General features: G+C 36.1%; 2 protein-coding genes across 2 annotated transcripts; both read left to right on the top strand.

Moving 5' to 3' along the window:
- Positions 1-800: 800 nt before the first annotated feature.
- Positions 801-13,259, top strand: LOC149697739 (uncharacterized). The gene is made up of 4 exons (XM_089867212.1): positions 801-1,239; positions 1,320-1,537; positions 12,922-13,117; positions 13,178-13,259. Exons 2-3 carry the CDS (start codon positions 1,341-1,343, stop codon positions 13,091-13,093), a joined length of 369 nt encoding a protein of 122 aa, XP_089723338.1. The 5' UTR covers positions 801-1,239; positions 1,320-1,340; the 3' UTR covers positions 13,094-13,117; positions 13,178-13,259.
- Positions 13,260-13,306: 47 nt separating this feature from the next.
- On the top strand, positions 13,307-15,268 carry LOC149697738 (uncharacterized). Its single transcript, XM_089867211.1, has 4 exons — positions 13,307-13,461; positions 14,102-14,305; positions 14,459-14,633; positions 14,704-15,268. The coding sequence occupies exons 3-4, from the start codon at positions 14,510-14,512 to the stop codon at positions 15,072-15,074; spliced, it is 495 nt and encodes a 164-aa protein (XP_089723337.1). The 5' UTR covers positions 13,307-13,461; positions 14,102-14,305; positions 14,459-14,509; the 3' UTR covers positions 15,075-15,268.
- Positions 15,269-17,336: the final 2,068 nt, after the last annotated feature.

Genomic DNA, 17,336 nt, shown 5'->3' with positions numbered 1-17,336 from the left:
GAATTCCATTATGATTAAATTTTAAGACATAATTAAACTTCAAAGTTTTGAATAAAAAAGCAAGACCATGCAGCAAACCGTGTTAAATAAAATTCAAAAATCAGTCTGAAAATCTTATTTTTGCTAAAGCTAGGTTTAAACTAGTTGAGTTGGAAATTCCTGCTAGGCAAGGTATGGTGGTGCACTCCGAGGGGAATATCACTTCTATAGCGTGTACATCAGACCGCGACATAATTACCAGCATTACGCTTATATTACTGTAGCCTTATTTTGACGCTACAAATTTCCCATTATATGTTTGAGATAATTCATGTATTTAATCGGTTATCACTGTATTTAATTGAAAGAAAATTAAAATGTGCACAGGCATCCATTTTCGCGGGTGCTCTTCCTCTCGGGAAGCTTCTTTGTTCGATTGTTGGTAAGATTACTCATCTTTAATCTTCTTCTTCCAAGAAAAGTAGATCGCGAGTTGTCGAAATGGTTCGACTGACCGGACCTAACCTTTTTAGGATTTTAACAAGTCCGAACCTTGAAGACATCTCCCCAATATTGCTACTGTCGTTTTCTTGGATTTTCGTTCGTTCAATTTAACTCCTAGTTAGAGCATGAAAGCTGGATCTCTAAAGGGACTGGTTAACGTTATAGTTATAGCACGTTTGCTTGTTAAAAAATAAAGAAAGAAAAACGGGTACGGCCAAGGTCGTTTACATTTTTTTCAATAGGTTTATGAAGAATCGCAAAAGACCGAATGGCCTTGAGTGTTTCCAAATTCACAGCCCCCATCCCTTCCCCCGATGCTATGCTAGACAGAACTCGATTTGTACAGTGGAAGGCGGCCGTTTTCCGGTCCCTTTAGAGATCCAGCGTTCATGGTTAGAGCCAGAAACTCTTCTCAGGTGGTTAGGGGACCTTTTTACACTGCTTTTGACTTCACATTTGGCGGTTGTTGGCACGGTATCCTCTAAATCCTTTTGGATGAACAGTATCGCGCTGTCCTAGTCGCTTCGTGTTAACTTAAGGCATTAGGCACGTTGAGATATATGAGATATTTAGAGCATTAGTTTTCTTTATAATAATGTTTTGAATATAGCGAATAATAGTATTACATGCGCTATTAAATTTGGAGATAACACAAGAAAACTTAAGTTAAAAGGAACAAGCCTAGCAGCGTTAGTAGATCATCTAAAAAGCGACGATTCATTAAAAGATTTTGTTAAGGATGGACTTTTATATCAAGTAAATACTACTTTTGTATATTTTGATACCATGTAACCATTCGCGGATAACTTTTTAATGAAATCATCTTAACTAAACAGATTCACGACGAATACTTAAATATGATGGTTAACATAGATGATCAAACCGATAAAACGATCATCTACGTTGCGAATTTGGAGAAGTCGACATTAAAGGATGTCTGCCCTTCTAAACGAGCGACCCTCAAAGAAACGGATACTGTGACTCCAAATGACGATTTAATGGACAATGTGACTACCGGAGCATCATCATCTGGAAATGGAAATGACTTTTACGGGTATGTGTTCTATTTTGTGCTGTTAGTGAAAGGAGGTCGAGTATTCATCTACGTAATTCAGCCATTATTTACTAACCATAATTTAAGTTAATATCCACATTTAACGGTTCTAAATTGATTACATTAACCAAAGTTGAATGTTTATTCTACAGGGCCGGTAGGCCCTTGTAGATATGACATGACACCCTTCCGTAATGTTAAAGGAAAATTCACAGTTTTTAGGGTTAGCGTCCCATAGAACACGGCCTGCTTAGATCATCTCCTCCGTCGCCTGTAAGGCCGTCCGATTTCGTGGGCGCCCTATGCTAATGGAAAAGTAGCGAAATCCCGCATCCGGGACAAACGTCTTAATACATTACTATGGGGAAACTATGCCTTAAAACTGCACTTTTTCATCGCAATTTTTCTATTTTTCTTAGATATTTTAGGAATCTAATTTTTACATATATTATAAAATCAAGTAAGAGCTATCTTTTGAAACTTATTTCATAATTTTCCGTCCATTAGTTTTGCTGCAATCGTTATCGAAACATTCGAAGCGGATAAACTCGAACTTCGCGGCTAGAAACTTCGAATGTTTCGATAACGATTGCAGCAAAACTAATGGACGGAAAATTATGAAATAAGTTTCAAAAGATAGCTCTTACTTGATATTATAATATATGTAAAAATTAGATTCCTAAAATATCTATTTAAATTTTAATATATCATTAGCATAGTTCGCAAAATCACCAGCAACAATTTAATCTGGCAACATTCAATGTAATAATGTTGCCAATAAAACCAGGGCGTAGATAGTTTTGAAGCCAATCTCATGCTAGTAGTAGAGCGGTAGAACATGAAGTTGCATTAAGCCATTCTACTGTTCGTGCCGGTTTACAAGGGCATTACTACCGGCTTAATCATATCCCCCTACATCAAGCCTTACCATGCGTCATGAGTTTAGTGGTTGCAAATGTAATGTAAGACACGGACAATCCTCTGGAAGAGTGCCTCAACCTCAATGGTAGACACTTTGAATATTTACGTTGAGTTGTTTACCAAACAGTTTAGAGGTTGCAATTTGAGACCCAGGTTCTAAGAATAATCGTAGGACTGTGCTTTAATATATTTTGTTGCATTCAGGCATACAATATAACATGAATTCTAAACATTTATTTACACCCTGTATAATTTAGTATTACATCTACCGTTGGCAGTATAGGGGGTTTTACATAAAGGAAGCTGTTGGTCTGATCTCGACAACACTGTATTGTATACAGTGTACGAAACAAATATTTTTCTTCCATATTTCAAATACCATCGTTTTTAAACTTCTTTCATAAATAAAGTACAACATTATTTGCTTATCGAAAGCAATGTTTTTGAATATAAGTTAAATGTAATTAACGATACTTATGTACTTCTTTAAGCAATTAGAAATAGATCAACCCCAAATGTATGACGGTAAAGCAAAAATAAAATTATTCAAATTTTAATTAGTAACAGATATTATATAAAAAAACGTCTTGGTTTGGACCAAGGCCGAAAAGACAAACGATATGTGTGAGGTTTATCATTTGACTGAAGTTTCAGATATTGCAATTGTTTTAGTTATTTTTATCCATTTAATCCTTAATCAATATTAAATTCAATCAAATGATTTTACTGTTAATCGATCCATTCCCTCTAAATTAATTGAAAAAATTACATATCTGCGCTTTTTCAAGAAGAATTACATTTTCCGAAAACATTTTATCACGAAATAAATTATTTTGAAGGGATTTCGTGTCGTTGCTCACTAACTTGTAAGCACCTTGACGGACATAGTTTTAATTGTTGCTGGCTTAACAAATTTTCAAGTTTGCACCAAAAAAGTTTAAATCTGTAGTAAATTTCTGAGAAGACTGATGTTAGAGAAAATATGATAAAGAACTTTTTTTCTCAAACTAATTTATAAACTAATGTCGTCTTCTTGAGACAAAGCAACAATGTTTATCCTGTGTGGTTTCGTTTAGTAGGTGGCTCTCTGTAGCACAGGAAAACTATGATATCGGTATAAATATAACCAGCAGTAAGATAAAGGACTAGAATTAAAGTGCCCTAGCATTGGTAATAGAGCCTAGCACTAGTGAACAAATTTGACTATTTTATGCCGCTTCCATCGCCAAGTGAAGAGTTTGGTTACCTCGTTACTTCTAGTCCCTTATCTTACTTCTGATATAACCAAAGGTAAGGGTAAATATTACATAAAAAGAAATACTTCTCAGTACCAATGACTTGTTATATTCATTTCATGCGGAAATAATATGGGTATACACATTATTCATTACCAGTTATGCGAAGGTCACACTTTACTCCGACCCCCCTTCCTCTATTTTCCCAACATAGAAATTTTTAAAAGCACCAGTGGTTCAAGTGGTGTACCATATAGTTCGAAACCATTTCACATTAGTGACTCTCCGGAGTTGCCCGCCAACCTTAATAACCTAAAACTATAAAACATTCGTGTACATGAATGATTATGGTTGTGGCTTGTCACTCGCTAGCGCCTGAAGGACCGATCACTCAGTGTAATTTGTGTACATTTGTAAAAAATTACCGAATGCATTAAAAACAAAGAGTTAGATAAAAGAACGTATTTTAGATTTGTAGCTAGCAACCTTAAACCGCCACATGTTTATGGTTTGCCTAAAGTCCACAAAGAAGGGTGTCCATTAAGGTTAATTGTCTCCAGTATTGATGGCCCCACCTACTATTTAGCTAAAAATCTCGTACCAATAATCTCCCCACTGATAAATAATACCGAACGAAGCCTAAAAAACTCGTATGACTTTGTAGAGAAAGTTAAAAAGATCCAAGTTAATAGTTCTGATATTATCCTTAGCCTAGATGTAATAAACTTATACACTAGAGTACCTATTGAAGGTGTTCTAGATGTTTTAAGATGTAAATTAGTAAAGGACCCCATTTTAAAAAACAGAACAGACTTAACCATTGATTCAATCGTAGAACTTAGCCGAATTTGTGTAGAAAACACATATTTTAGCTTTAAAGATCAATTTTTTGTACAAACAAAGGGTTTAGCCATGGGTAATCCACTTTCGAGTGTCTTAGCTAATTTATATATGGAGTTTATTGAAGAAAAACTATTTAGTCATAAAAGAATGGCAAGAAATATAAAATTTTGGGTAAGGTTCGTCGATGACATTTTTGTCATTTTAAAAAATGCAAGAAACAATACAAATTTGTTATTGGATTTAGTGAATAGTTTAGACAATTCTATTAAATTTACAATCGAATTAGAAAATAATGGCAGTCTACCTTTTCTAGACATAATGACCAAAAGATTAAATAATGACAATAGTTTAAAATGTACTCTTTTTCAAAAACCCACTCACTGTAAAAAATTTCTAGATTATAACTCCTGCCACAGCCAAATTGTAAAGTTAGGTATAGTAAAAAGCTTAAAACACCGCATAGAAAATATCTCCGACGAACCTGAGACTGATAAAGCCATCGTTAAAAATCAGTTAATTAATAGTAATTACCCAAATGGTTTAATTGATTCGATTTTTAAAAATAACATTGTTAATAACGACTACAACAGACCTAGAGACTCTCAACCATGCTTAGCGCTTCCGTATATTAGGGGAATTAGTGAAAAATTAGGTAGATTATTAAAAAATAAATTCAACATTAAATTATTAAATATAGGTGGACAAAATTTAAACAATCACTTAGTTAAAAATAGGCCTAAAAGAGATATTAACCTATTGGATAATCGCTGCGTTGTTTACCAAGTAAAATGTGAAACATGCGGCGAAACGTATGTTGGTGAAACACAACAAACGTTAAAAAATAGGTTCTCAGGGCATAAGCAATGCATTAAAAATTTTGATAAAGAAAACGGCATAGCGGTTCATGTTTGGGAGTCGAAAGGTCACGTAATGGATTTTAAATATCCAGAAGTTCTATATCGGGAAAAAAAATTGGCGAAAAAGAAAATTTATTGAAGGTATATTTATTAAAAAATCAGGGATATTAAATTTAAATCAAGGCTGTGCTGAAGCAAAATATTGGGGAGTCATAGACGACAGGCATCTTGTTCAAAAGAGGGCGTGATATGATTTTTTAAAAACCGAGGTTACCTCGTATGTGTCACGCGTTTTAGATTTTAGTATGACTGATGAAGGCTCTCGAGCCGAAAGCTCTCATCTCAAGTGTATTTTCATTAGGCAATTTACACCTAATAAAGTACTTGTATTTTATTGCCATAAGTCCTCTCTTCTTTTTAACAAAATTTAATTATTAACGTTACACTATGGCTTCGAAAAAGTTTAACATTTATGTACATTTGTAAGTGAGTAGACCATTTTAGAAATTACATACAGAGAAACTAAAACACAAGGGTGATGCCGCCATTGGGGTCTTCTCTCTCTCTCTCTCTCTCTCTCTCTCGCCTAGAAGCACCGCTATAGGCAGAGCGAGTTGACTAGCCTCCTGCCTCTTGTGAACTTTGGCACCGTCTGGCGGTGACCCTTGGTGCGATGGAGAATATCCCAATGGTGGCCTCGCCCCTGTGTGTTTTCCGAAATGGTCTTTAAGCGTGCTAAAATGATTACGCGTAATACGTAACAGGTGTACAAGTAGCGCCAACAATGTAGAAAGGGGTGGTGACGTTTCAAATGAAGACTGAGTTATGACCAAGAAATTCTAAAGCACGGAGAGAGAAATTGCAGTGCTATCTTTTCTTCATAGAGGCGACAATAGAAATGTAGCAGTTCGATTAAATTTTTACATTTTCCTTTCGAATTATGTCAAACTTCGCTTGCTCTTTTTAGAAAGTCAATAGAATATTTCAAATATTCTATGTTGATACCTCAACACGTACTCCCTTCAAAATAATTAATTTCATGATAAAATGTTTTCGGAAAATGTAATGTTCTTGAAAAAGAGTAGATATGTAATTTTTTAAATTAATTTAGAGGGAATGGATCGATTAACAGTAAAATCATTTGATTGAATTTAATATTGATTAAGGATTAAATGGATAAAAATAACTAAAACAATTGCTATATCTGAAACTTCAGTCAAATGATAAACCTCACACATATCGTTTGTTTTTTCGGCCTTGGTCAAAACCAAGACGTTTTTAGCCATATCGTAGTATACGATAGGCTCTTAGTTTGACCCGAGCCGTCGTAGTAGTAGTAGTAGTAGTAGTAGTAGTGGCCGGGGTTGTCGCTTCGTTATCGTCAGATTTAGCTTAAAAGGAACTTTATATTACCACAACCCACCCATAGGGGTTACTGGGCTCGGTTAGAGATTTAATTTTATTTAAATTTTTTTCAGGTCAGACCCGGGAATCGAACTCGGGTCGCTGGCGTAGTAGACAAACATTCTACCACTCAACCATAGAGACTTGATAGAAACCCCGAGTTTTTTATGATTTATTTCTATCTCTAAAATGTCGGGGTGATGTGGGGTGGGGTACCTCTTAATCTGTGGGGTCGGATACTTATGAATTTGTATGTTTGGGGTTTTTATATTCATTTTCTTTTTATGTATGTGCTAATTAAATAGATAACGATTTTCCCCGACTGTTTAGAGTAGGGAATCGAGGGGCTATTCACTCTGATTTTATGCACGGTAAATCATTTAAGCATTGCAAAATATAGCGCTATTCACTCTTTAGGGTAAGGTATAGAGGGGTTATCCACTCATTAGGGTAGGGTATAGAGGGGCTATTCACTCGTACGATATGGCTACTATTACGAGCCCTTGGGCCGTCTTGTATTATAATAGTCAATGTCTTTGCTCTAGAATCTTCGAAAAAAAAGACGAATCTTCCAAAAAAAAACGATTAGGGATTAGAGCTTAATTGTTTTTAACGTCATGCCCCTCTATCTCTTAGCTGAATCAGAGTGCCATCCTCCTACCAGTCGGATAGGGGGCGTTCATAAAATAAAAAAAATTGCATTTTCTTACTATTGTTTGTGGCTACTTTAAACTGGGTGGGGAGGGGTAATATTGTTGTTGAGTAATTTTAGGGGTTTAGGGTTTAGATATGTGTGACGGAAGGGGGAGGGTTACAAAAATTCGGATTTATCCGTGACGTAATTTGTGAACAGTCCCATACAATTTTACTTCTTACAAACGCGCGACCAGAGGGAAGGACACCTAAAATAAAGCTTTATCATTATAAAGTATATAAAATGTCACTAGTGGAGCATATAAACTTATGATACAGGCAGGGAGATAGAATGGTTAGTAAGGACTATGCAATATAAAGATGCTTTTCACACGTGGAGGACTGATGCCATTTACACACGGAGATGAGGAAAGTCAAAGTGCAGACTATTTTGTCCTCAAATTAGCCCGGCCTGCCAGTGTAAATGGTATAAACTTATGATCATGAAGCTATGAATCATGCACGTGTGTAAAGCACCTATCAAATCAAAGAGAGAGAGAGAGCAATTGCATTCCGAGGACATTTTCCTTTTATCCTCTGCGGCGGCCAGATTTTTAACTTAGGTTCTACGGCCTCTTCTAATCCCTCTCTCATGCTCACATCTTGAATACGTGGCTAGTTAGTTATCTTTCTCTCTTCAAACTGTATATGGCAAGTTGGTACTATAGTCTGGTGCTCATGTGAAAAAACCATGCATTTTATGCTTAAAGCATGAAACTTTGTATATGTGTACCTAAAAATGTGTTTAATCGAATAAAGATTGGAGACATTCTTTAAATTAAACACGATAAAAATTAGTTAAAATTGTAAAAGTAGTTTTAAACGCCCTCTTATATAATCAGCATGGAATTTCAAGTCGTGCATCAGCCTCTGTATCTGCTCACCTCACTTCAATTACAGGGGTCTCCCATAAAGGGGTTTTCGGGCTTTTAGAAGTTTCACAAATGGGGAATAAATTCTTAAACATTTCTTAGCTTTCAATTGGGGACATACACAATGGTCGGATGTTTTTTATAATACAACTATAAGCATGAATTTATAGAATACATAACATGCTATAGAACTGTTGCCTTCACTGCCAAATAAACGTCATATTTTCCTGCGTAGAATTAAGCCCATCATAATTATTTCGAGTTTATTTTGAAAAGTAATATTTGGAATAATTTTATATCCCTTCTCACCCTGGTCAGTTCTGGTAGCGCTCCCTGGACATAGTACATAGCTATATAAGGCAATTTTCAGGGTAACTTGCCGTAAAAGTAAATTTATTCATATATACCCATATATAAATCTTTACACTTCAATAATAGTTTGGGCTTAATTCTACATAGGAAGGTATGACGTATATTTGACACTGAAGGCAACAGTTCTATAGCCTGGTATATATACTCATGGGTATATATCTATAAAATTCATGCTTATGGTTATATTTCAAAAACATCCAACCATTGTGCGTGTTCCCAATTGAAAGTTAAGAATTGTTTCAGAGTTACTTCCACATTTGGGAAACTTCTAGAAGCCCGAAAACCCCTTTATGAAAGACAGTTGTATGAGGCGAGAAGGTAGAGAGGCTGGCGTGCTACCTGAAATTCTATGCCATTTATAAGGGGGAGCTCGTAATGACTTTTACAAATTTTAACTAACTTTAATCGTATTTAACTTAAATTTCGTGTCACTCCACGACTAGCTCGAAGTAAGTAGTGGAACGCTTATAGAACATAACTTATAAACTTATGGTTATACTTACTGCGATAGGTCTGCTATTGTGCCCCTAACTTTGGGACTTGTTTATTTAGTACAGGGTAGATATGAATTTGAAAGGAACTAAATATAACCAAGCTGAAAATTTCAGAATCCAAAGAGCTTATGGTCCTAATTAATGTTCCAAAAGTCCCCAAGCCTCCGGTGCCGGCTTTCGCCGCCATATTGGAAAATGGTTACCATACCGGATGTTTCTATATCTCGAGATCTAGTAGACCGATTTACATGAAGTTTGTTTTAAACGATGTCTTATGACGATTACAATCCAAACCGATCCAATATTGTAGCCCTTACATTATAATTACAGAGGTGTTCACGCTTATCATGGGAAAAAAATTCGAAAATATGTTGCTTTCCAAATTTCTTAAATGTTAAACGTATTTTAATTTTTTCTAAAATCATTGTTATTTACATTTGTTTACGCTCAATCATACTAAGTTTTCTGTATTAAAATCGATCAAATTAATCTCGAGATTTATTGAATCGTTTGAGACCCTGCCTGGAACTGCATGGCGCCACAAGCGTTATCGATTTTTTAGCTTCAGGGTGGATTTTCAGTTTTAGTTTCTGTTCCAATTTCCCAATAGAGAAAGCTATGTCTAAAGCATCACTTTTTTTAAAGTACTTGAAAAATATTTAATTTAACCTAACGTTAGTTAAAATTTAAGCTGAATGAGGTGAATAAGTGCGTTTTGTGTTCTGAACATTTTAAGTGGCGAAACTGTCATCGTGACAAGGGGGACTAAAACATTAATCGAATTCAGTTTGAAAAGGAAGGATCAATTACATGTAAAACTACAAGATGTCGCAAGTATTTCAGTTCAAACTTTCTGTAGGAAAAATTAAACGCGTCGATCGAGCATTGAGGCTCATCTAAAACCCACTTCCACTGAGACATCTGGAAATGAGTTAACTGATAATGCAGTGAGACTACGATCATCTCTCGAACAATTTGAGATTAAGACCAACTGTTTATTTTGTGGAAAGATTTTACTTAGTGAAAGGGAAGAAAAACAGGAAATGCGGTATCGCATACCAGTTTCAGAAGTGACAACCCTGGAGATAGCTGACGCTATAAAGAAACGCGCTCTTGAACGAAACGATGAACTTGGGGAAATGTTTAATGCGCGTGTAAATTCAGTGGTAGATTTAGTTGCCGCAGAAGCAAAGTACCATAGGCCATGCAAGCTCGAATTTTTCTTGCATGAAGAATCATCAGGACATATAGGACAACCTGAAAACCCAGAACTAGGGGAAGCTTTTCCAAATTATGTTCCTACTTGGAAAATAATGACGAATGTCAATATTCCTTGGATGTTTTAGAAGAAACATTTAAGGCATTTTTGCCTTCAAATGCATGTACACCACCAAACATTTAAAAAACAAGCTAAAAGAAAGATGCGGCGATAATATTACGTTGATTGATATGAAGGGGACAACCTGCGTCGTTTCTTTTAAAGATTCAATTGACCGAGTGATTAAGATGAGAAATAAATCTGGATCTTATAAGAGACAACGACATGCAATAATGGAGTGTATAATATCGATACGCAGGCCTAGGTCGTTTGTACCAAAGCTGCTAACTGCAGTTGGAGTGTACATTCACAGCAAATACGAATCAAGGCTCTCGTGTAGAATTTTTCCAATTGAATCTTTAAAAGAAACGACGATGCAGGTTGCCCCCTTCATATCAGTCAACGTAATATTATCGCCGTATCTTTCTTTTAGCTTGTTTTTTTAAATATTTGGTGGTGTACATGCATTTTGAAGGCGAAAATGCCTTAAATGTTTCTTCTAAAACATCCAAGGAATATTGACATTCGTCATTATTTTCCAAGTAGGAACATAATTTGGAAAAGGCTTCCCTAGTTCTTGGTTTTCAGGTCGTCCTATATGTCCTGATGATTCTTCATGCAAGAAAAATTTGAGCTTGCATGGCCTATGGTACTTTGCTTTTTCGGCAAATATATCTACCACTGAATTTACACGCGCATTAAAAATTTCCCCAAGTTCATCGTTTCGTTCAAGAGCGCGTTTCTTTAGAGCGTCAGCTATCTCTAGGGTTATCACTTCTGAAACTGGTTTGCGATACCGCATTTCCTGTTTTTCTTCCCATTCGTTAAGTAAAATCTTTCCACAAAATAAACAGTTGGTCTTAATGTCAAATTGTTCGAGAGATGATCGTAGTCCCACTGCATTATCAGTTAACTCATTTCCAGATGTCTCAGTGAAAGTGGATTTTAGATGAGCCTCAATGCTCGAGGGACGCGTATAATTTTTCCTACAGAAAGTGTGAACTGAAGTACTTGCGACATCTTGTAGTTTTACATGTAATTGATCCTTCCTTTTCAAACTGCATTCGATTAATGTTTTAATCCCCCTTGTCACGATGACAGTTTCGCCACTAAAAGGTTCAGAACACAAAACGCACTTATTTGCCTCATTCATCTTAAATTTTAACTAAATATTTTTCAAGTACTTTAAAAAAAATAGTGATGCTATAGACATAGCTTTGGGAAATTGGAACAGAAAATAGAACTGAAAATCCACCTCTGTAATAATAATGTAAGGGCTACAAAATTGGATCGGTTTGGATTGTAATCGTCATGAGACATCGTTTAAAACTAACTTCATGTAAATCGGTCTACTACATCTCGAGATATAGAAACATCCGGTATGGCAGCCATTTTCCAATATGGCGGCAAAAGCCTGCACCGGAGGCTTGGGGACTTTTGGGACGTTAATTAGGACCAAAAGCTCCTTGGATTCTGAAATTTTCAGCGTGGTCATATTTAGTTCCTTTCTTTGGCCAAAAAATGCGTATTTACCCTGTACTAATTATAATATTATCATTTTTATCTCCGTAACTCTCTTGAATTATTTTTATGCTCATTAGACTTTAATTTCATTCCTCAGAAGAGCATCCATTTGTATGAATAACTTTCATTCACAGATTTTGATACCTTACAAAATCATTAAAGAAAAGCGTGGCTTCATTGGCGCCCCTATCATGCTGGCTAATCTTCTACGCATGAACTTTATCTTGCCAAAGGTGGGAAATAATGGGGCCTAATGCACTAGTGACTTGCTTTTGCCAAGCTTAGCTAGCTGCGTGCCATGAAAGTCAATAGAACAATTCAGAAACTACACAAACAGAAACAAACATCTAGGGGCAAGGCCGCCATTGGGAAAATTCCCTCTCACGCCAAGAAGCACCGCTAGAGGCAGTGCAAGCTGACTAGTCTTCTGCGTATTGTGAACTGGGACTCCGTCTTGCGGTGCTGCTTGGCGTGAGGGAGAATTAACCCAATGGCGGTCTTGCCCCTAGATGTTTGTTTCTCTGTGTGTAGTTTCCGAATTGGTCTATTTCAAAGGGCGACAACGGAGCCGTGCTTTGCTTTAATTATTATCATTTTCTTATGAATTTGAAAGAAACCTCTTCATACCTTCATTATATTTCACTAAAGCCCCAGTTACACGTGGCCTTATGAAACGGGTTTGAAGCGATACATAGCGGTTTCAAACCGCAATGTTTGGTTCACAATGAAACCCGATATGAGTCGCTTCGAACCGGTTTATTACGCAAGTATAAACGCGGCTTAAGAGCCACCTTGCACTACTAAAATTTTCTATTTGATATTATCGTGAATGGTTTATTCTTTATTGTTAGAGTCATAAGAGACAAACGAGAAGAAGTACATCCTAAACTTTCGAGAGCAACATTCTCTCTAACCTATCGCCTTCCAAACTTTCCGGATTATATAACAAATCCAGAGCTTTACAACGCAAATTCAATAGAAGGAAAGAAAAGACTATCAAGGGAAATAAAGCATGCTGTTTAATTCCATTCGCCAAGATTTAGGCTAGTATGTTTGAGTAATTAGGATTAGATACTTGAATACATAAAATATTCTTATATTTTTAAGCTACTCGAATTACCACCTGTTCGTTGCTCAAAAACTGGTTCAAACGTACCCCCACCTCAAATATACTCCTGGCGCTGGATATATAAGAAACTGAAAATACAATTTTGAACAAATAATTTAACAGAAATACTTAATAGGAAACATGGTGGAACCAATTAAAAGTGAAATTTAAAAATTATAGAGCGACAGTTAAAGGGGTTAAAGAAATAGAGGCCGCCAGAGTTTTGTTTGGCTCCAAAAAACCGCAGAAAGAGGAAATACCAAAGGAAGTTGCTCGATTTGAAGTCGGATATATTTTGATTTTTTTAAAGGCCGACTTCTAGCGAATAGGGTTTTAATGAACAGAAAACGGAGCATCGAGACTAACAATGGGGCAACCGTGGCGATTTTTGAGATCCAGCTGCACGTGCAAACATTTTGAGAGGTTCAAACGAACTGAAAACAGTGCAAGGCGGTTGTAGCGAAGTGAAGATAAACAATAGGCTCTTGAGATATACCCCCTTCCCCCTTCCAAATTTTGCTTACCTCTATATCAAAAGATACTCTAGTTTTTATATTCACTTCGCTAGAAGCGCCTTGTACGCTTTTCAGTTCGTTAGAACCCTCAAAAATAAAAATTTCGCAACAGCTGGATCTCGAAAATAGGCACGGTCACCTCATTATTAGTCTCGATGCTCTGTTTTCTTTCTGTTCGATAACCTCTCGGCTCTTCACTCGAGTACATACCATAAGCGTACGATGTGGCTACTATGGGTCCAACCCTCGGGCCATCTTGTTTTTTTTATTTCTGCAATTTTAGTGATGTATTTTTGTCATTGGTATTTAAGATGTCTAATATTAACCTTGCTTCCTCTTTAAAATCTTATTTTCATTCAAAGAGATTTTAGTTTTGGCAACCCTTTCAGATAATCTCATACTTTGTAGATTGAGGATTGTTTTGAAGATGAATTCAGTATTCTTGCACACCAAAAACTTATGGCTGATGAATTAAATAAAAGTAATAAAGACATGGCTGCAATAAACTCCCGCATGGATAGGACATTTTTCTAGAGATTGATACTCATAAGAGAGAAAAGTTCGGTCCAGGATATTTTAGACAATTACCCAGCTCTTGGCTATATTGATCAAGTATGATTAATATATTTTTCAAAATCTACAATAAGCGCATTGCCTTTAACACAAAGCTAATTATACTGTCCATCTTATAGTTAATTATTCACTTAATGTTATTACTTCATCTAAAATACGAAATTCATAGTTTGATCACTATTTTCATCACAGATTCATCTTGAATTTGAAAGAATTAATAAAGTGAACGCTAAAGAAAAAATTATGGACGCTTTGATTAAATGCGGAGAATCAATTTGGAACGCATGTCCGAAACCTAGAACTGCAGCGCTTAAGTCAAATATTATGGAGATTGTCATCAGTGAAAATGATAAGGATTATCAAAATCGTAATTACATGAAATTTAGCAAGTAGCAGCAGCATAGTCACTAAATATTATTTTGATTTAAAAATTACAGGGCTAAAATGCATTTATTCGTTAATACTTGTCCCAAGATTTTTCAAAGACGAGAAAGCGCAAATGATGTTTGAACCGCAAGTAAAAGAAGACAAAACTCCTGGTCCAATAATAAAATTTTCTGGACATAGTATGCTAAATAGCCAACACTATGAGATTCACGTCAATGGAGTGAAGGTGTCCGAAACTGACGAATTCGAAAGCGCCACAATAGCTTATTTCCAAAGTTTCTGGATCTTTAATATACAGTATTCGGATAACGTTTTTAAAACCCTAACTTTAATTGAAGTTGGACTGTTAGAGTTAAAATACACTCCTTTGAAAACGCAAGTTAAAAATGTCTTAAAAAGACTTCAGTTATTGAATGGATAAAGAAAAGAGAAGTGCATGGTTCTTTGGAGATAGTTTACAGACTAGGAGGATTCACACCATTTTACACAAAGGTGCCTAGCTTTTGACTCTGAGTCAGGCCTCCTAGTGTAAATGGTATGCTTCCTCCTTGTCTGTAAACTATGTATTATGAAATATCTGAAATTTCGTAGCGACGCGGAATACCTAAAAGTAACATTTTTCTTAAATCTGATTAAAGATGACATTTTGATTCTAACTACATTGAATCCTTCTTATGTCATCCGATAACACTTAGTAATTTTAAATCGTATCACTGATGGAATGTAATCGTAGAATGGGAATAATAATTTCTATTAGAAGTATAATCATTGCTGTTAAGGATATAACTTCGTTCTGCTAATGGAGTAAATTGTTTATGTTAAAGGTTTAACCTCGTTCTGCAAAAGGGAGTAAATCGGTGCTGCCAATGGTATAAGTTCCTCCCGTAAAGGTTATAAATCATTGCTGTTAAAGGTATAACTTTATTTTGCGAAGGGCATAAATGGTTGCAATTACGGGTATAAGTTCCTTCTGCAAAAGGCATAAATGTCTGGTATTAAATGTATAAATTCCTTCTGCAAAGGGCGTAAATGGTTGCGGTTAAGGGTATTACTTCATTCTGCGAAGGGCATAAATCGTTGCTACTAAGGGCATAAATCGTTGCTGCTAAGGGTGTAAGGTCTTTCTGCAAAGGGTATAAGGTCTTTCTGCAAAGGGTATAAGTTCTTTCTGCAAAGATTTTAAGTTCCCTCTGTAAAAGGCATAAATGGTTGCTGTTAAGGGTATTACTTCATCCTGTGACGGGCACTATTGGCGGCTCTCAAGGGTATAAGTTCTCTCTGAAAAGGATATAAGTTCCTTCTCTAAAGGGCATAAATCGTTGTTGCTAAGGGTATAAGTTCCTTCTCTAAAGGGCATAAATCGTTGCTGCTAAGGGTATAAGTTCCTTCTGTAAAAGGCATAAATCGTTGCTGCTAAGGGTATAAGTTCCTTCTGTAAAGGGCATAAATCGTAGCTGCTAAGGGTATAAGTTCCTTCTGTAAAGGGCATAAATCGTTGCTGCTAAGGGTATAAGTTCCTAATGTAAAGGGTATAAGTTTCTTCTGTAAAGGGCATAAGTTTCTTCTGTAAAGGGCATAAGTTCCTTCTGCAAAGGGCATAAATAGTTACTGTTAAGGGTATAAGTTCCTTCTGCAAAGGGCATAAATCGTTTCTGTTAAGGGTATAAGTTCCTTCTGGAAAGGGCATTAATCGTTTCTGTTAAGGAGATAACATTCTGAAATGGGAATAAATTTATACTTTTAAGGGTAGCAATTCTGCCGTAATAAGGAATAAAAATCATCAAAAAAGGAATTATTTGGTGTTATAAAGGGCATTTAAATATAACCAATAAATACCTTAAAGGGTGTTAATTTTGGGAAAAACATTTAATAACCCAAAGGGTATAAATTCAGAACCTTTTTTAAGTGTGTAGTGATCTTGGCAAGCTTTACCATAAGGCCCAAAATGATATTTCAAAAATTGTGGATTGAAAAGGTCACGTGGGATGAAAGATTGAGTGAAAAATTATCCGAGGAATTTATGAGCTGGTGCCGGGAATTCCCCAGCTTAAGATACATAAGCATAGCCAGACATTATTTTGATAGTTTTGCCGACATTCAAGAACTTGTATTACTTGTATGTAACGAAATCAAAAAATATAGGCGTCCATAGTAATATCTAAGGCGCGCGTGGCTCCACTCAAATTGTTATCCGTGCCCAAATTAGAATTAATGTGGTGCATCTTGGGGGCCCGATTAGTGAACTATGTAAAGGAATTCTTTAGCGAAAAATTTATCAGAACATACATGTGGAGTGATTCCACAATAGCACTGTATTGGATTAGGTGCGCGACGAACATGTGGAAGCCCTTTATTTCAAATAGAGCGGCAGAAATACAAAGACTTACAAACATAGACGATTAGAGACACTGCTCAGGCATAAATAACCCTTCCAACATCCCAACTCGAGGTATAACTGTGGAAAAACAAGCAACAAAGCTGATGTGGTGGGAGGGGCTTTATTGGCTAAAGAAACCCAAAACCGAATGGCCAGAAGACAAATCTAGGGAGCTAAAAATGAACCCAGAGGAAATTGAAAAGGAGTTAAGAAAAACGTGTGTCTGACTCCAGTGGTGTCTGCGCTAATGTCCTGGGCAAGGGCCTGCCTTTGGCAGGACCCAGCCCCCAAGATTACTAAACGCAC

Source organism: Phalangium opilio, unplaced genomic scaffold (genome assembly GCF_054372755.1).
Source record: "Phalangium opilio isolate 3A_F unplaced genomic scaffold, DU_Popi_V2 ptg000019l_1, whole genome shotgun sequence".
Classification (NCBI taxonomy): Eukaryota; Metazoa; Arthropoda; class Arachnida; order Opiliones; family Phalangiidae; genus Phalangium; species Phalangium opilio.
This window is presented reverse-complemented; position numbering and strand designations above follow the sequence as displayed.

Excerpts from the sequence above, each read along its gene's own strand:
- LOC149697739 (XM_089867212.1), top strand. The coding sequence starts at position 1,341 with ATGATGGTTAACATAGATGATCAAACCGATAAAACGATCATCTACGTT. Across the intron at positions 1,538-12,921 it reads AATGGAAATGACTTTTACGG|AGTCATAAGAGACAAACGAG; the intron begins GTATGTGTTCTA and ends CTTTATTGTTAG.
- LOC149697738 (XM_089867211.1), top strand. The coding sequence starts at position 14,510 with ATGGACGCTTTGATTAAATGCGGAGAATCAATTTGGAACGCATGTCCG. Across the intron at positions 14,634-14,703 it reads TGATAAGGATTATCAAAATC|GGCTAAAATGCATTTATTCG; the intron begins GTAATTACATGA and ends TAAAAATTACAG.